Below are 25,862 nucleotides of genomic sequence, written 5' to 3' on the forward strand. Positions count from 1 at the left end.
GTCTTAGAAAAATGGTTTTTATTTTATTTTCAAACAACAGCAAATCTTGCATTCTGTAAGAAATGCCAGTGAACTGACATTTTGCTGTTCTGGAAACCTCACAGTACTTTGAGAAGTTTTTGTATAATATACATGCTGGAGCTTTTAACTGCTCTGAGATGCAGCATTTAAATTGCTGCTGAAATTAAAGTCAGCATAAGATATTTAAGTGGTTCTCTGCCATGAAGATAGCCTCTTTCAAGTGGGAAAATTCCATCTTCAGAAAATCACGATGTTGCAGAAGGTTACATGTACCCAATTTTGTTACTGGAGTTGACGATGGGAAGATTTAGGTGTGACTGTAAAGTGCTTTAGATATTTTGAATCTGATCTTTAAATTACAGTGTCTGAAATTATTCCAAGCAATTACTTTCTCCCACAAGCTGCTTAACTGCGAACAACAGTGCATCCGAGTAGTCAAATTTTACGTCAGCCTATTGTTTTGGCAGGGTGAGTAATGATAATTTTGCTTATAGTATTTGGAAACATCAGGTAGAGGTATTTTACACAAGAATAATCTCTGTCATCTGGCACACATTTCCTTACCTTTTATGCATGAGAACCAGAATACCCACAGGGTGTCCAAGGCATCAGCGTCACTAATGAGGTACAGAAATCTGTCAGTGCTGGTTGATACCATTTTCATAATGTGGACAAAAATAAAAGAACCAGCTTTTCATAGCTGAAGAGACTTGAATCAACAGCTCTGATCCTCCTTTCTTCCCTGCCATACCTTTAGTGCTGTATTTCAGTCTGAGATGTCCTGCTGTCTTCAAGAGGATTCTTTCAACAGTCAAATTTCTGTTCTGGAATATACTGCACTGTGCAGCAGATGCATGGAGTATCTAGGAATAAGGCAACAATTTTTGGGTCTGTTTGCCTAGGTACCCACACATCTCTGGCCTGGCAGGATGAGAAGGTGACATGAGAAACTGGCAAATAGAGAAAAACCTCAAAAAGATGTACCTTCTTTCTTCAATACTTTTTTGGTCAATCCTTCTCTCTATGCTTATGACTGATACTGTTGGGTGTTCAGGAGATGAGCAAGGTAGAAAGCCTTAATTTTCACTCCTAGTTTTCCATGGGGAATTTATGACAAACAGATGAAAACATAAGCAGCCTGACTGACACGAAGGGAAAGTAAAACCTTTCCTGTCCCAAATCTTCATGAAACAGAGGATATAATTAAAATGAAGCATGTATTAAAATTAAGTTCACATAACATTATGTGACAATACTTTAAAGGGAAGGAGGTTTCACTCTAGGATGGAATTTTTCAGCAGTGAGTGAGTTGTTTTTTCTCAAAGGTGTCTGATTGTTATCACAATACTATGTTTTGGTAGAGGCTGAGATGCTCTGCTATGGTGGCAGAGGAGCAGCATGGATTGTACATCACAAAATATCTGGTGCTCTGTTACTTTAAAAAGAAAACCCTAAATTTTCTATTTCTCATATTAATAAACTGTAAACCTACCAAAGTTGTTATAAACCCCATTTAACATACCAGAAATTCCCAACTGAAAGAGATGAGTTGTGGCAAACAAGCTGCTATGTGAAAATTTGCCATGTCTTCCATGCTAAAACACAAGGTATGATTAATGCTGGATTGTGTATACTCACTCTTCCCAAAAGTGAGAGACAAAAACTATATATTGCTCCACAGTCAGTTTTCCCTCTGAAATTTGTTTAGGATGTGTGGTCTAGCTTTGGTCTTTGGTATAGCCAGAAAACATTAAAATATTCAGCTACAGATTTCTCAGCCAAATGTGTGCAATGATATTGATGGAAATGTGAACACAGAAAATAGATTTCTCAGGGAAAAAAAGATTCTGTGTTACTGTCATTTACTGAGGAAAGCAAAGGAATATGAAAAGGTGTTTATGGCTCTTAGTTACTTCCCGAAATATATTGCTTTTATGCTTATATCATTATAGGAAATACTTAAGAGCTTAGTCCTGCCTTTCTATACAGAGTCATTAAAACCTTCTCTGACCCTCAAGAGATTGATCTAACAATCTTTTTACATTTAAATTTTGCAACTTGCACAAGAGTAGCCAATTTCTCTCTATTTTCACTGTGCAGTCATTGGAAGCAATAATTTTAAATATTTATTAGGAAACTAAAATGCTCTAAAGCTTACATTTCTGTGGTTAGTAAATTCACTTGTTTTTGCAGAAGTACAAATGATGATATTGAAGATGATGAACTACTGACAACTTCCAGAGCCCAAATAAAGTGCCTGGAAAGTGACATGGGCCTTAATTATCCCAGGATGTTACTGCTGACATTGTCAATCATTTGTAGAACTAAGCTTCTGCATCTAATGTTTGCAAGTATCAAGTAATTTTTTTTTCAATTTCTGTGTTATAAAAGAGTGAGTTGATGATTCCCCACTTCCCTCTTCATGCTTCGTTTCTCCAAACCAGTAATGGAAATGATATTGTGACTTAACATGAAAAATAACCAAGTAGGAGGAAAATACGTTTGTCAAAAAAAATAGAAGAGAAATATCTTTTCCCCCTATAATTTCTTAAAATGGAGAAAATTACTTACTATCTCACAATGATAAATGTGTATATTGAATTTACATTACAGTTATCTTCCAAGTATTTGAGCTCCTTTGATTACAAATAAAAGGACAGTCTTCCATTCTCTGTCTGGTGACTGCTTAAACTGCAGGGTATTTTTCATTGAGAAAAGGTAAGCAGTGTAATTTGGCCACAGGAGTGCTTGGGAGGAGGAAAAGCATTTCTACAAACCCAGGTTTCCTTGGATTTCCTCTGAGAAAGAACTGTTCCTAAGCATGTTGTATTTTTTTAAATACAGACAGAGATTACTTTTGTTATGCCAAAGTCGAAATACAATTTCCATTCAACTGAAATGCTCAGGTTTACTGTATCTTGAGAAATGTGAATTATTTCCCAGGGTGAAAGTACATTAGAAATTGAATAAGGGACTATTATTGATTCCTTTGGCGTTTATTTGTTTCTTTCAAAAACCTGTCTTTGGTTTTGTAAGGCTTCTTTTCCTACAATTGATTCACAAGAAAAGCAAAAAATCTAGAGTCACATTCATGCTTTAAAGCACTACTTCGAGTGTGCCATGGATCACTCTGCTTTTGCTGTGCCAAGGAAATGAATGCTTATGAAAAATTGGTGTGTTGCATTCCTGAACTCGCCAGTGCAGCAGATGGCTCTGGTACCACTGGTGACAGCAGGGATGAGAAGGAGCAAAGCAAAGGGGATCCCAGGTAGGATCCCCAGGGAAGGGCACCTCATGGAAACGTGCCCTATTTCTGCTGTTGAATCAGTGTTTCTTGTTTTAATATACAGGTAGTGTGTAGACATGAAACTGCAGTAACCTTGGCTTTTCTAATTGGCAGAATGAATCAGTTCTTCAAACAGGAAACAGCACTGTAATTAAGTTAACATTTAAGCCACAATGCAGATAGCCAGAGCTAAATTCCTAGAATCACTACTTTCCCCTAGTATTATTTCATAGAATTACAGTTGCAGAAAGAGAATCCTGTTTGTTTTATAAAAGGATTAGCAGCATATTACCTCCTGAATTATGTGTTCTGGATTCAAGATCTGGAGTTCATACTCAAAGTACTTCTGTGTATGATTACTATCAAGTAGGTTGATTTTTTTTTTTGTAAGCTGTGATTGCAGAGCAATAGTTCCTAACAATTTTAGTACTTAATACAATTGTAATAGGAAGGTACCTTTACAAAGTGCTTACGCAGTGGAACTGGAAAGATCCTGTGTCTGGTCTGTGACAATTTTGTGTGGTTTTTGGTGTATTTTTTTTTGTTTGTTTGTTTGGGGTTTTTTGTGTTTTTTTTTTTTTTTTTTTTTTTTTGTTTGGTTTTTTTTTTTGTCTGTTTTTGTTTTGGGATTTGGTTTTGTTTTAGTTTTTGTTTTGGGGCGTTTTTGTGTGTTTTTTTTTTTTTTCCCCCATCTGTATATTCTTTCTACAGTGTTTAAAATTTCTGTCTTGGGAAAATAATGGTCTTCCTCAAAAATCATTCTTACTATCAGACACACATATGTATTTATATCATTTTAGTAATACTTTTGAATTAAAAATGTCATTTGTTCAGTTGCTGCAGACTGAGAGGAAAAAAACAATTATGTTTGGTTACTCAAAACATTCATAACCCAAATGGAGGAGAAATAATGAAGCAACCTTCCTTTCTTAGATTTTTTCATAAGGTGGTCCACCCTGAGTGAGATTAACCTTTAAAGTCTTATGCAATGCACCATCATAAGCTGAGATGTTGTTAAAATTAAATAGCTCTGCTATTACCACTGTGACTTTATTTTCTACCTGTCAAAATCACATTATCTTCAATCATATTTATTCTGGAAGTTTTAGAAGTAGGACATGTTTCACCCATTAGTACTGTCAATGATCCCATTACAGAAAAAAGTGATACCACATAACTCTCTTTTCTAGCAACAGAAATAAAGAATATCACATATACAAATAATACACAAACAGCTGGAAAACAGTTCTGATGTGTAATAAAAAATAATTGTGTTCTGATATGTAATAAAAATTTTTAAAAATTGAAATAATTTTGTAGCTGACACCATCCCTAAGCAGTGAGCTTTTTCTGATTTAGCCTTAAATGGTTTTACAGTGGGAAATTTTATGGTGTTCTACTGCCTGGAAACAGGGAGAAATGCTTGATTGATCAATGTGGTTGGTAAAGCACATTCTAGTGTGAGGAAATGTCTTCTACAGCTTTCTCATTTCTATTTGAGTTTGAATAAATATGTTGTAGAAAGGGCACAGGAGCATCTTAGGCATTTTCTATTGCTGGTGCATCAATTTCTCCACAATAATAAACTTATAAACATCTTGTCAGCACTGAAGCTGCATTTACTGAAACTCCCCTGCCTCACTGCACTACAAACCCTTGTTAGTGGTGATGATGTCTGGTCACTTCTGCTTAAAATGGAGCAATCCACTTCCATGGCACTTCAATGGCCCTAAGGGCAGAATCAGTCTCCATCCTGGAGTTCCCTTCCTCCTGAAGGGGTGCAGGTACAGATCACTGTCTCACACAAAATCCTTTGTGAGAACTCACTTATAAACCAAGTGTTCACTGGTGCCAGTTTCACTAAAATTCAAGCCAGATTATATCAATTCCCTAAGGCATTGTAGAACATGGCAGATAAAAATGAAAACCCAAAGTTCTGTCTTCTGTTCTGTTCAATACCAAGAATTTTGTGGTTTCTAACTAATATCTGATATCCTTAAGCTGCACTGGATTTTGCATTGATGTGCAGACCCTTTGTAAAGGTTTCTTATGCTGTGTGACTACCTTTTTAAGCAAGGGCTTTCTACCTTACTTGCCTTAGTCAAATGTTTTCCACAAAATTGGTTGGTGTGTCCATGCATAAGTGTTTCTCGGAACCTCCCAAGTCAGGGTGTAATTATTTTCTGGAAGAAATCAGTGTCTCCCCTGTTTTAAAGTCTGAATACTTGTGTATTGGAGTATGTAAGAGTTTAAATTGTGCAACAATGGCACCTTAATTAGTAGTCTTGGCTAGATCTTAGAATCTTTTGACTATATCTACTTATTAAACAGTTCTTTTCCTACCTTTGTATTTATGGATATACTCAGGTCTCTGATGTTTGGCAACTTAGATGATATTTCAGTATCTACAGCAAGAAAAATGCATGGGAAAAAAAAGAGAATGATTCTATTGCATGATATAACAGGGATATTTACAAATATAACATCTTTTTTCACTTCTTGTCTGGATTTTATTATTAGATTATCAATATGGTAATATCCTGGAGATAACAGCTGCTGGAACTGCATTAACAGTGTCTGTCAGGTTCTTTTCAAAAATACACTGTTTAACAATTTCCAGGAAAATTCAGTTGTTCCTCAGCTCATTTTAGGGAAATCTTCTCAGTTTCACAGACAACTGAGTGAGAGCATGTCTGTGTATTTTGGGACAATCATGGCTAAGCACAGTTTTTATAGATTTGGCATATAGAGCTATGCCAAAAGCACAGCACCTCTGAGTAAGAGGGAAGGTTTCAAATATCTCAGTATAAAAAATGTGGATTTTTGTTTCTGGGCTTTGATCATTTTGGAAGTGACTGAAAGCACTCTGTAATCAATCCTTCTGTATTTCAAGAGACAAGAAGCCCCATTCTTTGTGTTTAACTTTGTGGATAATTCTGCTTATATTCGAAATTCTTCAGAAAATATTGTGCTCTTGGAGATAAGGTGGTTGGGTTTTTTTCTGGATATTTATAAAAGGAATGAATCTTTGGCTCAATTACTTATTATTTCATTAATGCAGTCTTTGTGTTTTCCCAGGAATATTCAGTTCCTGAAATGTTATTTTACTGGGGTGTCAAAAAAGAAAAAGTTCTAATAACAAAAATTACTGTGAAGATAAAAATTTAACAGATTACAGAGTTTTTCACTCTACTGTGATCTTCTCTTACTCTATAAGAATGCCAGCTATGTTCAAGTATCTGGAAGCAGTAGACTGTCACAATATTTAGTTCTTATACTAAGAGTTTAAAAATTGCCTGGAGGACTGGTGACCTAAATATATATTTATATATGATAACTTTTACATGAAAAAAGAGAGGAAAAGAGGGCTGGTAGAGGAGCTCACAACTAAGATACTGCTGGCTTTAGGCAGATATTCACATTATAGTACCTCTGTCAATGTGACCTTAGGGATATAAATATTTCTTACTTAAAACTTATTAAGGATGAAGACTTGTACAAATATAAATGTAAACTAGATATTGGAATTTCTGTTGAATGTTGGAGTTGAAAAATAGTTTGAGATGTTTAAAATGGCTTACCTTTTTTCTATCGGTCATTGAACTATACCTTCAGACTGCTTAAGGTGACTCCTCAAAATGAAAGGGAAATGCCACTTTAAGAGTGTAATTACTTTTTGTTTTTTGAGAGAGAGAAATATGCAGCTGTTCTCATGACCCTTTAATCTCTTTAATACAATTTTTAACAATAATAAAATCCCTCATGAATTCTTTGTGTAAGTGATACTAATTGGAAACCCTGTAAGTTGCAATTTGGAACAAAGACAAAAAAAAAAAAAGAAAGTAATTATTTAGCATTTATCTTGCTTGCAGAACTCTGTTGATTCAATTCATTCAGAATTGTGTACATTTTATAAAAACATATAGTTTTGATAAAAGTCCCTTCCTTAAGAACTCTCTATAGACAACAAGGTGTCCTATCCAGATTTTTGAGCAAGTCTGTGAGACTGCTGAATATCATCTTGCATCTTAGAGACCAGCAGTGAGGTTCCTTGCAGGTTTTTTAACTCTTTATGTTTTGTTGCTGAAGTTGCACTGCTTTGAAAAAGAACAAGGTCTCTGATATGTGAACTGTAACATTTTAAAGCCAAAGAGAGTGTGATTTCTATTCTTGGGGAAAGTAAAATGCAAATGCAATCTGAGTTAAACAGCAAGGTGAAATCTATGTTAATTATTGGCCTAGTAGTGATTGCTCTGCAATTTATATAAATATAACTATGAGCTCAGCTGATTGACTCCTGATTTATCATATGGAAGAATAGTTTTGTGCATGTTGCATTTCTCAATAAGCTTTGTCAATTTCAAACTGAGCATCCACCTCAAAATTATCTGAAAAAGGGTTGTCTAGTTTTATAACACTTTTTTTTTTGAAATGGGAAGAGTAATGGAATTATGTTGATACTATCTGTATTTTTGTCTGCAGAGAGAGCACTTCATGATGCCATATGTTGAAAGCAAAATGAAAAAACCCTCACTTCTTCAAACATGAATTATGAATTAGTTCAGTTTTTATATTTTCTTGCAGAAGAGGATAATTACGGAAAGAGAACGAGTGCAGTTAGCAGCATATTATAGCATGACATGTAAATTCAGGACCAATGATAGTCTCATGCTCATTTCATGAAGAATCTTTCCAGTCTCTGCATTTTTGATGTATTCATTGTTGTAGCTGAGCAGTGGCATCTTAGCCTTCAGGGTGAGCATCAGAACATAGGGGTTTTGTGGGTAAGGAAAACATTCTAATATGCTGTGGTTCTTTTATTTTCCAGAATCACCCAGCCATACAACAAGAACAATCATGGTAAGTATAGAGGAGATTGTAGGTATTGATCTGCCTATAGCTATGATTTTTTCCTCTAAAACGAAGTAGATATAGTAGTATCCTAAACCATTGGCTTTTTTTTTTTACAAAGTCCAATATCATTCTAGGCATAAAATGAGTCAGTCTTTATTTAATGAGAAATCATAGGGAAAAAAAGTCAGAGATTAAAGAGCTTAACAGGTAACAGTGCTCTCATTTTGAATAGCTGAAAAATTAAACTACAATTCTATGTTCTATGTTTAAGTGATTTTTGATTATGTCAAATTCATGTTGATAAAATTTCTTGCATTCTATCTATATCACATGGGGCAGAGCACATTTAAATTTCAGAAAAATAGCTGAGTAATTTTTTGCATAACATTCCTCAGAGGCCAGTTTCTGTCTTTACCTTGAGTTTGATAATTTGGGTTCCAGAAATAGGGAAAAGTTTAAGTGGATAGATATACTTTCAAAAATGAGATTAGAAAGTTTATGTAAAAAAAGTCACACACAATGTCTATCTTGCATTTTTATAGGGTGAGAAATGTTGGTTTCTTTCTTTTTCAAACTCACAATAAAGTTAGGCAAGGGCTGAACAGCAATTCACATAGAGAAAACCTTTCACTGGCAGGAAATGATTGATGCCTGTCCTGTGGGTGTTTGAGGAGAGTGCTTTCTGCTTTTGGAAAATACCAGTTTTTGAGGCGAGTGTCAAAATTTTAGAGTAAGGCCCAGCAAATCATGGCATGAGCTTGTTTATTGCCATTCCTACAGTTTTTAGGGTGCATCTTCAAAGTTTATTTATCTCTTCTTTATGTATGGCATTTATGGGACATGTAAATTCCCCCATGGATCTCTTCATTCTGCAGGGGATAAAGGGTTAAAGTAGTTTATTGCCTTTATCATCAATAGCCATTAATAAACCAGTGCAAATGAATTTTAAATAGGTAAGGAATCACAACAATTCAAAATAGTAGAGATGTCTGGAAAAGTGATGTTTCTGTTTCCTACTGGATATGATGTATTCCTTCTTGGTCGTGAACTTGTTTTAAATACATCCATTTCAAAAGATGATGTCTAATTATTCAGGTGTATTCCTCTGTTATAAAATTTTCGAAGGGATTGAAAAACTTTTCAATGTTTTTTCCATGCTACATTGGTTTTGGGAAAACAGCAGGGCAATTGTGTTGAAGCTGGTGAACCCTTCATTGTGCTTTACCTTTACTCTTTTTTGTCCTATTAATTGTACTCTGAAGATACTCAGTCACTCTTTTCCATTAATGTATCAGAACAGTTCTAAAAACTGAGCCAAAAGAGTGAGAATTTTTCCCATATTTTTTTTTCTCACACCAAAACATATCCTAACTTTTAAAGAGAGAAGGAAGAAGTTTTTAAATAGCTTGAGTTCTTGAGGTCCCTGTCTTTTGAACCTCTCCAGACCTCTCTGCTGACAGCTCAGATGGCTCAGACCTCAAATGAATATCCTGCAGTGTGTGCAGTAATTATTCATTGAACTTATGTAAATAAAGGTAGAAATTAAAGTAAGTATTCTGCTTAGTGAGAAATTGTTATAGAAATGTCTGCTCTACTCTACAACTAAAGCAAAACTGAATGTGCAAAGAAAAATTTCTTACTCCCCAGTAAGTAGAAGCTGTCAGTAAAACCAGGAAATATGATATTCCTTGCATAGAAACAATATGAGATGATACATTCAATACAGATGTAGTAAAGCAATGCTGCTGAGAGCCAATGTAAAATGCTACTGCAATAAATACTTTGAAATTAAGTCCCCTTTTTCTGACTGATTATGGTTATATTGTAACATAAAATGTTAAAGCATGACCTGTAGTTATCAGAATGTGAGAGCAAATTTGTCTTACCGCCTTGGCTGCTTTGATGTAAAAGAATTTTGTCTTACCAAGATGAAGTTTTTGAACTTCTTTAAATTTGCATTTATAGGTGTTGAAATAATGTAAGGCATTAAATCTGGTCTTGTCTCTGAAGATTCAGATTTATGCTGAAGTCAAAGCCAGCAAGGTATTGAATGTTCTGCTAAAAAGTCAAAGTCCAGTTTTTCTGTGAAAATTACAAGGATTTTTATTCTGTATTCAAATGCGATGATAGCTGCCCTTTTTTGGTTTAGATTCTTGTTCATAAAAATAAAAACCCCGGAAATATTTTAAGTATCCGTGTGATAGGGGGAGATGGAGAGCCTGCTCTGTTTTGACTATAAAATAAATTTCTTTTTATTCTGTGCATAGTTGCCTAGCTTAATCTTTCATTGCTAATTTACTGATTTCCATAAACAACTATTTACATCAAAATGATACCTTGTAAGACATTATTTATTTAGAGGTAATATGGCTTGTTTGCAATATATGACAAACAGGGACTATAAACATTACACTATTTTATCCCAGATGCTTTGGCAAGACAGCTGTCATCTTTTAGGAGGGTAATTTATTTTTGGGGTGTTTTGGTGGGTTTGTTTCTCTTGCACAGAAAAGTGATGGACTTAGATTTCCAGCATTACAACTATTGTAGGTGTTGTGAAAGGTTTGGTAGTAAATCCAGAGGTTCCAAAGTTACACTTGTGTTGAAACTTGCTTATTTTTTATATATGATCTGTTGTTTGAAAATAATTATGTTTTAATAGCCTTTGGGTTTTTAAATGAAATTCTATACCCAAAGTGATTGTGTGCCTGCATACTATTATCAACATTTGCAACTTCCTGCTGTGTAGAGATTTTGAGTATTAATTTTTGCATTCATCTCACATTTGTATGAGCAAGTAAGCCAGGCCCAAAGCCTTGATGCTTATTAAAGGTATAATGCCTTTGGAAATAGGAATACTTCAGGTGTGGCAAAAGAGAATCAATACTTGATTTAAACTGAAGGTAATTCTAAACTCCTTTTAAATGATGTATTGTATAATTAGGTCGATGCAAAATATATGGAACCAATTAATATGGGTTATTGCCAGTCATGTGAGCATAGCTGATTTCTTCTAGTGATGTTTTTCTCCTTGTAGAGGGATTCTTTTGCTCTGCTTGCTTTCAATTGTTTTTTTTTTTTGTTTGTTTGTTTGTTTAAAGATGCAACAAAAAACATTTAAACTGTTAATTTAAGGCAATGGGAATGTTTTCCTTTTAGAAACAATGGGGGAAAACATAAGAAATCATAAATTTAAATCTGCTTAGGAATGTATGGTAGTCCAGTTAAACATTCCTTCAGCCATAGTACAAATGTTCACTGTTAATTTTTGTACTTTGAATTACTGTGAGTGTTACGTATTTTATTTCAAAGCTGAATATCTTCAGACCTGAGTGTCTTTTTAGAGTTTTTAGTGGATCTCAATGAATAAATGTTCGACCACTTATATGGCACTACAAACTAGGCAACTTATAGGCAGTAACCTTGGCTGGAATTTAGGATCTGGGTCCCATTTCTGAATTTGTGCAGGATTCCTCTCTTGTCTTACCATCATGCATCTCAGTGTGCTTGTGCTTCTCTGGGAGCCAGTGAGAACAGGAGATGTACTCTTAATAATAAAATGGCAACTATATTAAGTTGCCACTTTAAGGTGTTTTTGGGATGGTATCCAGCCTTCATTGGACTCATAGCCACCACTAGAGCAGATATCACGTGTATAGTGATCCTGTACAGTCATTTCATTGGTTTCCTTGCCACAGCAAAGCCTTACACCAGCTGCATTTTGTGTTGAAAGACCTGATTTACAGTTGTAAGTCAGTGCTGCTGCTCCCAGAAGATTTGACAGGGACAAAGAGATGTAGCTTCTTTGTGAAGGGATCACAAGTGTTCCTTGGAAGTTGGAAGAGTCTCAGTTGCCCACTGTGAAATGAATGCAGATGGGAAATTCATGCCCCTGCCAGGTGAGTTTTGATGAGCAGCACTTGCAAGCAGCAGAGAAATGGATCAGCAGGGGGCAGGTGAAGCTGCACAGTCTTTATGTAAAGTCCTCCTTGCTGAAGACCGTGAAAAGATTGCCTTTGGTCTCTGAGGGTGCATTCACTCTGCAGCTTGGACACCACCTGTTTGACAGGTGAGATTCTTCCCAGAGATAACCCCATGATGACTTAAATTTTTGTGTTCTTTAAGGGATGTAACGTTGCCTGAATCAGAACTCCCTTTGTCTAGAGAAATTTTTCTTTCAAGTGCACTCAAAGTTTTTTCTCCTGATGTCTTTTGAGGCTGGAACAGTTTTGTCCAAGAGGAACAAGAGATCTCAGTGAATGTGCTCAGATTGAGATGAAGAACTTGGGAGAAAGGAGGAAGATTTGGCCAAAAAGCAAACTCCTGATGCTCAGGTGCTGCTCTGATGTGCCCCTGGCATGCAGACCCTTAACACCAGTGGCTCTGTTGCAGACTCAGAGCACAGCTTATTAGTGATGTACACAGTTCAAATCAAAGCAGCAGCAGCTGATTGCACACAGTGGTGTTGGGAGGAAATTGCTGAAGCTTTTGCAAGCAGAGTTTTAAATGAAAAGGACTTCTGTGGTAGCACAGGGAGAGTATTCTTGAGGCTTTCATAACCTTTCTGGCATAACTGTGTGCTAGGAGGGAAAATTTGAGTTCATCATCATCATAAATGAAAAGCATTTAACGAGTACTTTGTATGAAAGTTCATTTTGCTCTTGATGTTGATATTAGTGTGGCATTGAATGTTCATTTGCATATGCATTGGTGAATATATTTTTTGAGAGGAACTAATGAACTGATTTCCTGGTCAATAGCTTCAATTGTTTTTATTAACTTGAAATTAATGTGGTCCCTAGCACAGACTGGAGAACAATGGTCGTATTTTCTCTTGTCCTTCTGTGAAATGTAATTAATTTTTTCAAATAGCTTGAAAGGGCTGGGGTAGAAGGGAAATAAAAGAGAAAATTCTAACCAATTTGATGCAAAAGAAATGAGATTATATTGTAAGGCTTGTGTCATTTTCTATAATGTTATCTCTGGCCTGGAATGAGGATTAGGGGCTAATAAAAGTAGAAAAAACAGAAGTTCAGAATTAGTTGCAGTATCTGGCTCTGCCAGGCCAAAAAATGTCATGAAAAGACAAGTACTTTTTCCATCAGGCTTCATTGTTTTTCAGAGTTTATGCCACAGGAAAGACACTTTTTGTACCTTGTACATTTTCTGAACATTTTTTACCTGCACTTGTTATCTTGACTAAAGGAAACATTCAGTGGTGCATTAGAAAGTAGCCTGGGAAAGATCTGAATCATTACATGAGATACCTTAAACCCATTATTGAATAGGGAAACACAATAAAAATATACCATTGGAGCCCTTGAATGTTCCTCTGTAGTGTATGAAACAGGAAATTGCCAGATACAAATATTGAATGGGAAATCTGATGTGTGGCAATGTTTTCCATGCATGACTCCTTACTCTCTTTTTGAGCACCACCCACTATGTACAAGAAGAGATCAGCAGTTAAAAACATTAATGAATTTCTAATTTCACAGCACCTATGTACATGATCCTGAATTTATTCTGAATAAGAGCTGAATTACTTCTAGTTGCATGCCTTTGAGGACTTTTTCCCCACCAAAGCCAATATGAAAAAATATGTGAAAGCCAAACTGTAGTCTAGACACTGATTGAAAAAAAAATGGAAAAAAAATTAAGTAAATATTTCAAAGGGCTACAAAGATAGATTAATTACCCTATGTGCAACAATGATTAAATTCACTCTAAATCTTCTTTGTTTTTAAGACAAAGGAAAATAGTTTAACTCTAAGAAAAATATTTATATGTGACTCACTCAAATATGATGTTTTGTTTCTCCTCTCCTTGTTTGGTTTTGTTATATGAGATCTAAGGAATCACACAGGAGATGGCTTGGTTGTTCACAGTAGCATAATGAATAGATGGAAATATTCCAGCCAATGCATAAAATTTGTCCTACTGGAGAGAGTAAATGGTGTGGATTGGGGTGTGGTGAAAGTTTTGTTATGACTTGAATATAATGCTTTGAATGTGAGTGTAAGAATTGTTCAGAAAAAACTATGCTCTTGTTTATCTCTTCTGGCTTTTATGTTTTTATGACAAGATTTAAGAGACTGGTTCTGTGCTCTGTTCTGCTGGTTTTTTGGGTGGTACAATCCCCTTCCTTACTCAGAGACTGTGATGTTCATCCCCTAATTAGGGGCTACTCCCATGAATGTGCAGCACTGGATGCTTTTTAGGAATGTTACAAAAATGCTATCAGTAATGTGGAATACTGATATTATATCACCAAGAAAATAGTACTTTTTCCTAAGGAAAAATAATGTTGAATCCATGTGAGATAAAGTAAGCAGATTTTAGTGTTTGTATAATGTCTTCTATTGTAACTGGATTTACCCAATTGGTGTTAGTTAGTCCTGCTGCTAATTGATTATGTGGGAAACAAGATTAAGATTTCCAAGATTAATATTTCTGTCATGGTGTTTTCTTCCAAAACATTACGTATAGATGATACAGAAAACATTTTCACTCTCTCCTCATGTGTAAGAAGGCAGCTTCTCTTGTTCAATCTGAGTACTTACTCTCATTGCACAGTTACTCCAGGTAAAGGTGTAGTGGAAAATCGATACATCATTTTCAGTTTGATGTTATCAGCTCTGAAATGAATTCAGATGTATTCCAGGTAGCTGTAACTAGGTAAAGACCTGTGAGTAAACCTAAGAATCATGGCACTGGCATGGTTAAAACATGACAACATGAACATGACAACAGCATGATATAAACCTTTGGTTTTTTTTTTTTTTCTCCTTCAGTTCAGGTTAGCAGCAGGACCAAACTGCTTGTTTTATTCAGTGACTTCTATTAAAAAACTAACACAGGCAGAGTAAGAATCGGCAAAGTGAGAAGTATGCATCTTTTGAAATTAGTTTAGTGCCATACTTGGATGAAAAAAAATAGCTCTTGGAATGTTCGTTTTTTTGCTCAGAAAATGTTAATTCTCTCCTAAAATCAATGGGTTTCTGTTTCTGAATTGCTTAGTTCATAGCATTGACTCATGCCTCAATAGCTTTTTGTATAAAATGGCATTAGCAATAGTTAATTTAGTTTTTAAAGAGCTTTAAAACCTATGCATAAAACATGTCAATGGGCACAGATTGGTTGTTATCTTACCCCCAGGTGCTGATTGAGGCAGATGAGCAGGGTTTTGAGACTGTGTGTAGGCTGCCCTTTACAGCAGAATTCGTTAATGGAATTATGGTTATTCTCAGACAAACACCTTTCCCTTTTATTATGATTTCAGCATGCTGCTCCCCACATCCATATGACTAATGGTAGGGCCTTGCAAGCCAGTGCAAGTGCCATTAAGACAAGCACCATTCCAGTCATCAAGAGACAGAGGCAAAATTGGCTTGATGCTTCAGATGATGGTTTCTTTATAGCTACAGAAGAGACCAGGTAAGAAAAAAATGAAATCTTAGCAGGGAATGAGGCTTACTGCATACATGTTACTGATCCACTATCTCAATAACAGTTTTTGACATTATTATCTGAGGTTGCATTACAGCAAAGAGCCATGTTTGGCATATGCCAAACCTTGCATCTTCTATCTACTAATATTATCAGCATTTCATTAATAAGACTAAGTGCTGCTTCTGTGTGGCAAAGATAAGAACTTTTAAATTTCACTTATTTTGGTTTGTATACAATGAGGTTTAGGGCACCTCTGATCATCCAGCAAAATATAAATGTGTCTACAGTGTAGGTTATCCTCTAAAATTTTCAGAACTTGAAAAATAGTGTACAGCAGAGAAATATAGAGCTGATGGCATCTTTTCCAGGCTAGAAGTTGATTTCCTTTAAAAGCAACTGAGATTATAATCTCCTTCAACCTTTCATATACAGATTATTTGGTAAAGTTTAACGAGCTTTTGCTTTCCCCAGAAGTGCTTGATATCATGGAAAAGTCATTATTTTTCTGGAGGTTCCTCTATTCTGTTCTTGTCTTCCCCTGTCTGGCCCTTCCTTGATTTAATTCAGACTAAGATAAGAAGTTACAGTCTGTTGTTTTTTTTTTAGAGTCTGTTTCTAAAAACCCTTTAATATCTTGCTTAATTACAGCAAGTAACATCAGATTGTTCCTCACTTCTGTGATTATTTCACAAGCCTAGAAAATCTGGTAGTTGAAGAAAAATGTAAATAAGAAAAAGAGGGAAGAGAAAGAACATATGCAATATAGAGATAAGCATGGAAAATGGGAAAATGTGGACATTTAATCCCATTAATGGCAGATTCAGCTAGGAAGGTTAACATACTAGCACATGATAATCTGGTGGTTGTTTTGATGTAATTTATTATGGTACTTCTTGTTTTTTTTTTTTTGTTTTTTTTTTAATGAGGAATGCAACAAGTCAGAGAGAGTGGTAAGAGGCTACTGAGCTGATGAGCTCTTAGGTTTCTGATTCCAGCCCAGATTGCTGGCATTTTGAGAGTTGTTTGATACAAAGACTTTAGTCATATCAGACTAATCCCTAGCAATTGATCCTGAAAGTGAGACTGATTACTTTTCTATATTTTAAATTTTCAAATTAATTTTTCCCAATGTTATAGAGAAGTGCCTATCAAAGGATGAGAAGAGTCTTACATGGGCAGTGACCTCTCCACTGATCTGGGAGGCAGCCCAGACAACTTACATGGACTAGATATTTAAATGGCTTTGCAAATCACTCATCTGTGACAGCTCTGCTTGTTCTCATCCTTGGAAATCCCCCTCCCCACTCCCATGGCTGCAGATCCCATACCCAGACCAGGGAGAAAGCAGAGCTGTTTCTGTTTTCTGCAGCCAGGGTGGGGAACAAGCAAGGGTCTTAGTGCTCAGGAGTCTGTGTCTGCTCCTTCTCTCCAAATAATGAACAGTTTAAGGTAACATTAGAAACCTCCTGATATGGGGAACACAGGGAAGTTGGACCTCACTGACACTCCTCAAACAAGGAGGTGCCTGAACATGTGCTGTTGCATCACTCTGGCAGGTGCTGGAGCAGCACAGCAGGGAATGCTTTTTATCCTTTGAAATTCTATTTCACATGATATCTATTCTTTGTCTTTCACAGAGATTTCCCATTTTTTTTCTTTTTTTTTTGGTACTTTCCTGTCTTCATACCTTCCCCTTTGACTCCTTCCTTCACATGTGCTGTCTCCTTTTTAATTTTTTCCTTTGATTCCTTTCACCTTTACTCTGAGATTATTTAGAGCTGTGGTAGCTTGTTCTCCTCTGGGTTCTGAAAGTCTCCAGCCTTTGGAACTCCAAGTGGAAAGCACTGCCTGGTTCTGCTGCAGGAATGCCCTAATGTCCAAGACAACAATTCAATGCTCTGTTCTTTGAGTGCAGCTGGAGACAGACAGCAGCCCCTGACAGGCAGCCTGGCTGTGACAGGAGATCACACAGCTTAGCACTGCCAGCACAAAGCTGAAAAACCAAGTTGAATGCAATAAAATTCCAATGGGAAGAGATGACTAGGGAGGAAATGTTTGAAAAAGCAGCACACAATTTACCCAGTCCTGACACAGAATGAAAAAAAAAAGCAACAAATAAGAATGAGATGCTGGGGAGCAGCCATTAGGTTCTGAACATGTTCTGAACACTCAGCTCAGAAATAATCACCCCATCTAAGGTCTCAGCTGGTTCTTTAGGCAACTTTTTTGTGCTCCATCAGGATCAATCTGTTTTATCATGTGAATTTGTTCATTAAAAATACATATGAGAGAGACACATGCTAATTATAGCAAAAGGAAAAATATTTTTCAGTGTAATTGAAGCTTGAAAGAAAGGAAATATTTTTCAGTATCATTTGCAACAGCCCACAACAATTTTCATTTCTCTGTCCTAAAACATATTTTTTTGTCTAGTGAATTAATGCTTAAGATGCATATTTCTATAAAACATCAAGTAGGGAGTCTAGAGGATAAATTTTCACAGAAATTTAGCTTTAAAATCCTATACTGTAATAGATAGTTGATATTTGTGGAGAAAAAAAAAGAGTAATAATATTGCTCCCAGAATAAAAGAGGTACCAGTACATGTCATGCTAATCAAACCCAAAATGCACATGAGCATTCTCAATGTTATTATTCATCAATAAATAAGGTGAATATATGTATTTACTACTAATTTTTAGAAGAAATTTTAGTAATATTAATTTTTAATAATCACCCTTTCCTCTCTGAATTTAAGCAGCAGTATTATTTCTGTAAAGTTCACTCTTCTGTATCTAATTGCTCACATATTTGAGATATTTGTAGCCATGGATGCAAAATATTAAGAGCAGTGAAAATTACTATGGGACATATATCATCTGAGCTATTCCATGGTAACCCTTGGAGTTACCCTAGAATTTTAGGGCAGTGCTTTCCTCTCTACCCTCAAGCCACAGTTCAACAATGCCTGCAGATATTCTTAAAAATTAGTGTGAGCTTGTGTATCATGGAAACACAAGGACTGGAGTTTACATCTGAAGTTGAAAGCATTTTTAGGTTCTAATCTGCCCTTCTGAGTAGAACAGGAATGTATTTTATATCAGTTGTAATGCACATCCTCCTACATTTCAGGTTTGCCTTTGTTTTAAGCTGTAGCTATTTGAAAACCATTTCCTCCCCTGCCGTTTATCAGTATCTGCACATCTGGGGGAAAATGGCAGCAGAACTCCCATTAGTTTCCCTTTTTCCCAGCCTGATTGCCTCTGCAGAGCTGGCTGCACATTAACATGGTGCCGAGCCCCATTCATTGCAGCCCACAGTCTCTTCTTGGGGAAGAGACAGAGTTTTTTCCATCTGTCTGCATGTCAGTGCCTTGAAGGGATCACCCTCAGGAATTTTGGTATGTGTGGATGGATGTGGATGTCCTGCTGAATACTGTCAGCATGCTCAGTGAATTTTGCCATTGAATAGAGAGGTCCCCAGTTCTGCTGTTTCATCTCTAGTGACAATCTGCACCCTTCATTCCAAACTCTCCCTGATGCCTGAGCAGCTCTCATGGAATTTCCCTGCCTCTGATCAGTCACAGGCAAACAACAGGGATTAATCTAGGTAGAAAACCACATGGCAGTTCAAGAACACTTATCTTTTGGCATTACATTGTAATTTTATTGACCTTTACTGGATTTAATGTTTTTGTATTTTTCTTTATTTGTATCCTCTTCAAATGAAAAAGAAATTCTCATTCCCTACTGTGAAATAACTTGCTCAAGATTTTATTCTGAAGTGCAAATCTGTTTACACAATTAATTGAAAAAAAAAATTCGCTCTTTAAAGAACCTCAGGGTTATCACCGCTCACCAGAAGAGTGTCGTTACCTTTTTTTAATACCCTTATATATTAGTTGCTGGGATTTTCCTAGCACTGCATGCATGCTTTAGGATAAGCCAGAAGTCTCCTAATTATAAAAGCATTTTATTAATTTCTTTGTACTAAATCAGCTTTGCTATAAGGAATTTTTTTGGGTCATGTGAATTCTATTGTAGGCCCAATAGAGGTCAACAGAGAAAATTACCATATAAGGAACTAAATTCTTTATAAAGAATTTCTGTTCTGGGAGTTAATAATTGAAAAAAAATTGAACAGTTCATTATGGTCTTCAGAACTTTAATAAAATGTAATATATTGGCTTAATATATCTTGAGTTATAGAAGATATAAACATAACCTTTGAGTAAAATGAATAATATTACTGTTGAACCATTTGCTGTCAAGGGGAATATATCTGTTGATAAAAACTTTTCTCACTAATTTTAGGTATGCAGTGTGCCTCTATTTCCTATACACACGCTCTGTCCCTAACAGAGTGCATGTGCATGCCAATGATCAGACTTGTGTAGGGACAGCTAAAACACTGGTTGGTAAATGAATTTTTTTTTTCCAGCATTTGCATTATAAGAAATGTGTGGAAATGTTTGGCTGACTGCACTATAGCAGTGGATTCTAAGTGCTTTCCCTTCATGGGCCAAAAAGCATATTTGCATATAGATCTGCAGTTGAATGACTCAATGCTTGTTTCCTTTCAGTGCTGAAGCAGTTAGAAACCTTCTCACGGTAAGTGCAACTCCATTGGGAATGAGTTAACTGCAACTGCTAAAATTAGAACGTGATCTTTAGCTGCTACCAGCAGACATGGCTTCCTTTTTTGCTGATAAAATGATTTGAGAGGCATCCCTGTGCCAGCATTATATAGGCAATTTTCTTATCCCTCACTTCATTTTCTGTCTCCAAAAGGCAAAATCTTCCCTTGATTTGTTGAGGTGCTACATAAGGATATCACAATTGCTGTGATAATTACCTGGTACCACTCATTTTTATTTATGCATGTCTCATAGCACATACAAAAAAAGCTTAAAATCCAAAGTTGCATGTTGAGAAAGAAGAGAATGTGAGGCTGACAACCAGCTTCTGCAGAATGTTGAGTCTTGCTGTGCTGTCAGTGGTCTGCTTCTCACGCAGAAGTGGGGGAGAGCCGTGCTAGTGCCCATCACCCTTCGTGCTCCTGCACATGCTGCTGACCCTCTCTGCAGTGCAGCTTTGTCCATGGAAAGCCCAACCTGTACCTCGAAACACAAAGTGAAAACCTGCAGAACCAAAGCCTGAGTTAAGAGGTGTGGGTGACCTGCCTCTGTCCCTTCTCTCTCCCTGTTTTAATCGAGGCTGAGGCAAGGTCATGCGCAGTGCCTGAGCTGCAGCACGCTGCCAGGAGAAAAGGGAACACTGGAGGAGTAAGGCTTTGGTGCCTGGGGTCTGATTCACAGTGCAGAGTGGCTGGTCTATGTCCAAGCCACAGTTCCAGTGCTAACTGCTCTGCTCCTTCTTCCTCTTCACACGTGCAATTCCCATCATGCAAATGTCCATGGCTATGTTTACTCTTTGTTTTCCAGTTGGCCCCAACTGCGCAAAAAAAAGTTGTGTGCCAAAATAAAAAAAGGTATTTTTGACCTCTGCTTTTTGTAAAGGTGAGCCATTTTGATTGGAATTGGGATCCTGGTTTTGAACTACACCACACTTGGATCCTGGGAATAGTGTATTTTCATTTCTTACTTGCATGGCACCATGGCCTTTAGACCCCAGTCCTGTAACCAGCTGCAAGAAGTTGCCTGGCTGCACTCTTGGAGCATCAGCTGCAAGCCTGACTATGTGATGCACCACCTCTCTAACAAAAAAACACATCAGCCTTTAAGAATGTAATTTTCCAGCTCCTTTACTTCTGTTGTATTATACAGTTGTCATACATCTTGAAAAGCAGGGATTACAGAATATATCCCTTAGAAATCTGTTTAATCCCTACTGATAGGATTGCAAATATCTTATTGATTGGCCATGTCTGAGTCCAGGTAAACTGACAGCTCTCTCCAGTCACCATGACAATACTGTGTGTGAAGAATTCGGGGAGGAATTGTCTGTGCTACAGTTTAGGAGTCATCCTACTTGGTTAACTTCCATTCAATGCTGTTATATGCTCATGAGAGAGCATAATAGTTTCTGTGAGATGTTGTTTTGACCTTATTTCATGTGGTCTACTCACGAATGCTGCACGCATCTTATAAACCATACTTTTCTGAGCCCTAGCTGAGGTACTGTGATATAGAATCACAAGCAGCAGTATAGAAACTAGATCATAATCTCTTACCATTCATGTCTCATTGAGCAGCTTTCATGGGCCTAAAGACATTTTTTTCTTTCAGTATTTGCTTACATGATTTTCTCCTGTTGGATGCTTTAAAGTACCTACTAAATCAAAGTAGCACTATTGTGATAATGCACATGTTTGTTTTTAAAAGCAGGCTCATTCCATGGAACTAAAACAACTCATTTGAAGAATGTGAATATTTTTTTTTAACTTAGGGAATCATAGCTATATACAAGGAAAACATTAAAAAAGAAAAAACAAAACCCTTCAGAGCTCAGTGTAAACTGCCATTGGATAGAGCTGGGAGGTTTGAAAAACACATACTGTTATGGGGTTTGCTTTATCAGTCTTCAGAGCAAATGGAATACAATCATGCTGGTTTGGAACTATGGATTAATCTTCTCACAGTTTAAAATGGAGTTTCAGTGGCACTGCAGCTAGCTACTTTCCTGTTTAAAGCCACATGGCAGTAGAAGGGTGTTGCAGAGTTTGGAGTGCTTGCCAAGGACCGGGAAAACCACGATCCAGTTCCCTGCTTCCTCCCAGATCTCCCATGACATGTCAAGCAGGTCTTTTAACTCCTATATCTTCAAGCATTTATATACCTAACTCCTCAGACACAAAACTAAGAAGGTGCCTAAATGCTTGCTTGAAGATTTGGAGGCCTGAAGAATCAGACAAAGCCTTCTCATTCTTCCAGAGCTCTGCTCCACCAGGAGCAGGTCAGAAGCCTTAGAGGGGATCTTTCATAGAAAACTCTTTACCTTTATTGGTCATAAAGTCTCATGGAAATGCTACCTACAAGAGTCCAGAAGCTATTGACTGAAACTGGATGATTTGTTAGTTTCAGAACTGTCTCCACTGATTAGCAGGTGAAAATTAATTAGCACACAGCTTTGGAGATGACTGCAGGGAGGCTGAGACTAGGAACAGATGGCTGTAAATGACCTAGTTACTGCAGCCTGAAAAGTCACACCTTTGGCTCTTGTGAAATGATCCTGCCCTGTTGTGAGCAGAAATTCAAATATGCTGCCTCTCCAGGGGGACTTAGATACCAAAGTTTGCTTTGTAATTGCATTTTAGGTCAGAGCTTGAATGTGGTTAATTCAGATGGCTCAGCTAAAAAACAAAGGCACGTTTACAAGGGTCACTCAGCCACTTGCAATCTTCTCCACTGCTGTTGACAACTGTTCTCTCACATTCAGACAGTAGGTGCAGAAATAGCCAGAAAATTTTATATTTGGGAAGGGAAATACAAATTCCAAAATGAGCCGTTTTGTAAAATTTTGCTGTCTTGGGGAAACTTGGGAGGGAAAGAAAACCTCAACAACTTATATGAAATACGGGGATGATAAATGCATTGTCTTAAACACAGATGTTGGTGGAGAAGCTCCTAGATGAGCACTTGACTTTTCCAAAAACCTTGTTTTCTTTGCTGGACCTTCCAGACCCAATTCAGCAAAGCCCTTAAATCCATTCCTGAGCTCAGTCCAATTGCTAGAGTACTTCACATAGTCTCCAGTACACCCTATATGTCTGAGGTTAGATTGGGATGCCATGTAGCTCTTTTAACCTGTTTTCTTATGGTTCTTGACAAATTTAGAGTTTTCTGCAGTATGGTTGGCCATTGCAAAAGTTTGTTTTTTCAGAAGCTATTTTTTGTGTTTACACAGAGGATTTGATGTTGCTGAACCCAATCCTCCTTATCAAATGTTTTAACTGAAAGTCTTAGGGCTTAGCTTTTTGTTAGCTTGCTGCTTAGCTTTTTCTTAAATCCACATACCCAGTGGGAATGTGTCATCTTGTAATATTTGGCCATCTTCTATTGTGGGAGTTAAAAACAATTTGGTTTTGAACAAGGAATAAATTTTTCTATAAATAAGCATCTTTGTATGGGAAGCCAATTTCTCTGTCAAAACCCTGGAAACAATCAAAGCAAAATAAAAATGCAAACTTGTCAGACCAACATATTTAAAATCAAAGAGAAACATTAATTATACAACTGTTACCTATAGTGAGGCTAGGGTAATATCAGCTTAGGGCTAAAATTAGTCCTCTCTCACCATTTCTATGCATAAACCATGGTAGTTTCTCACATTAGATCTTAGATATTGATGATTTTAATCCTCAAATACTGTTTAATATCACTGTTCAGAGATATTTTTCACTTTTTATGATTTCTGTGCTATGTGAGTAATAACTCATGGAAGCTGGACATGGAGTTAAGAATTATTTCATCTGAAGGCAGAGAAATACACAGCAATAATGTACATGTAGGCAGGGAAACTATGTAAGTCTTGTGGTGAAAACATTGTTGCTAAATAGCAAAAAAAAAAAAATTGTACTGTGGTGAATATGTTCAAAAATATGGTGTCAGTGATCCTCACAGTCTTAAAATTCACATAGTATTGCCCACTAAATTTAATTTCTAGTTGTCCTCTATCAGACTCTTCATTTCAAATTACAGATAGAGGATTTAATTCTGAATTACTCCACATTTCATTGCATGTATTTAATCGTTCATTCTCAATACTTTCCCTGATAATTTGGGTGTTTTTTAAACTCATGACCCTCTGGCATAAATGTAGGTAAGGCTGTGGAAAAACAAGTGTTAGTGAGTCTCTTTTTGTGAAAAAAGCTTGCATAAGTAACTACACAGGCATTTTAAATATAAAATACCATGGAGAACATATTGACTGTGACTGTGAAAGTCAATCACAGAGATAACTAACAGCTCTTGTCAAACATCTAAGGAGACTTGACTGGCTGTTTTTGTAACTTGTGCTATGAGTAGAGGCTAAAGCATTTACTTGACAAAATACTATTCAAGTGTTTTTCTTGTGAAGAAAATACAGATCCAAACTTAAAAATTCTGAGGTTGCCTCTTGTTTGATGTGAGACACCAGACAAGTAATTTAATTCAGCCTTTCTCTAATTCCACCGTTTTGTCTGTAAGCTTGAGTCATATTGGTGTACACCTACTCTTCAGGATGCTGTGCAGTTTTTAATTAGCCAGTCCAACAAGAACTATGAGATGCTGATGTGAAAAGTGCTGGCCATAAATGTGGAGAGCAGGATCAGTGGCAGAAAATGAACTTGAATAAACCTTTGGTCACATAATATTTTTAGAAAATTGAAAAAATCTTCAACCTTTGACATGAAAATGACCTTAGAAATTAACATCAAATCATTCTAGTCCATATTCTGCACTGGAGCTTCTGTATGTAGAGAAATGCTGATTATACAAGAGATTGATGGTGTGAAGCAATGCCCCAGGGGATGTGCTTGTGAGGGAACTTTGGCTTTCCAACTGTTTCTGGTAAGACTGAATAACTTTTTTTTTCAGCCCTTGCTTAATAGCAAGTATCCAGGATGCCAAGAACCTCCTCCAAATATACCCTATTGATACATATGTTATTCCAGGAAAAGTATATGCATAATTGATAAAATGGAAGCATATTGTCAATCTTTTTGAGCCTCAGGTAATATTATAAGTTGTTATATTGTAAAGCACAGTGTTCAGGCCAAAAAACTGAATGAAATAAGCAAGTTAAGAAAAGAAAGACAGAAAAATACTAATAATATTGTTGAAGTATAGTATCTCTTTTTTCCCTATGCAAAATATAATAGGGAGTTTTCTATTATCTTGAACTCAAATAAGCATTTTTAATTGACACAACATTTTTGAAAATTTTCAATGCAGTATTTAATGTTGCTGGAGAAATGGCACTTAATGTTTATAGCTCAAGGCCAGAAACAGAAGTTGTATGCTCTGTACCTTTTTGTCACCTTAGATCTGGGATAATGCTGGAATTGTGAATTAATATGCAAGGTGTTTGGGGAGTAGTTGTAAACAACATTGTGTTCCAGTTCGTTCTGATGCACCTTCTCTTTAGTTTCTTGCTTGTCTCAAGAAAAATTATATGCTTCCATGTGGGTAATTTTTGAATCTCATAGCAGGTGATGTTTAATCAATATACAGAATGGCCATCCTGCTGCAGAATAAATAGATGGTTTTGGAAATTCCTCTTGGTAGACTGGGAATTCACCTTCACCC

General features: G+C 36.5%; 1 protein-coding gene across 4 annotated transcripts in view; it reads left to right on the top strand.

The window, feature by feature from the left end:
• Nucleotides 1-25,862, top strand: part of MTA3 (metastasis associated 1 family member 3) — a 136,447-nt gene that overhangs the window by 99,992 nt on the left and 10,593 nt on the right. For 2 of the 4 annotated variants that reach the window (XM_021546389.3, XM_021546390.3), the window contains exons 17-19: nucleotides 8,136-8,167; nucleotides 15,444-15,598; nucleotides 20,196-20,223. In XM_021546389.3, the coding sequence (XP_021402064.1) occupies nucleotides 8,136-8,167; nucleotides 15,444-15,598; nucleotides 20,196-20,223 (215 nt within the window). The remainder of the gene's footprint in view (nucleotides 1-8,135; nucleotides 8,168-15,443; nucleotides 15,599-20,195; nucleotides 20,224-25,862) is intronic. The other 2 variants (XM_031504262.2, XM_021546388.2) reach the window with 1 other exon arrangement.

Source organism: Lonchura striata, chromosome 3 (genome assembly GCF_046129695.1).
Source record: "Lonchura striata isolate bLonStr1 chromosome 3, bLonStr1.mat, whole genome shotgun sequence".
NCBI classification, from domain to species: domain Eukaryota; kingdom Metazoa; phylum Chordata; class Aves; order Passeriformes; family Estrildidae; genus Lonchura; species Lonchura striata.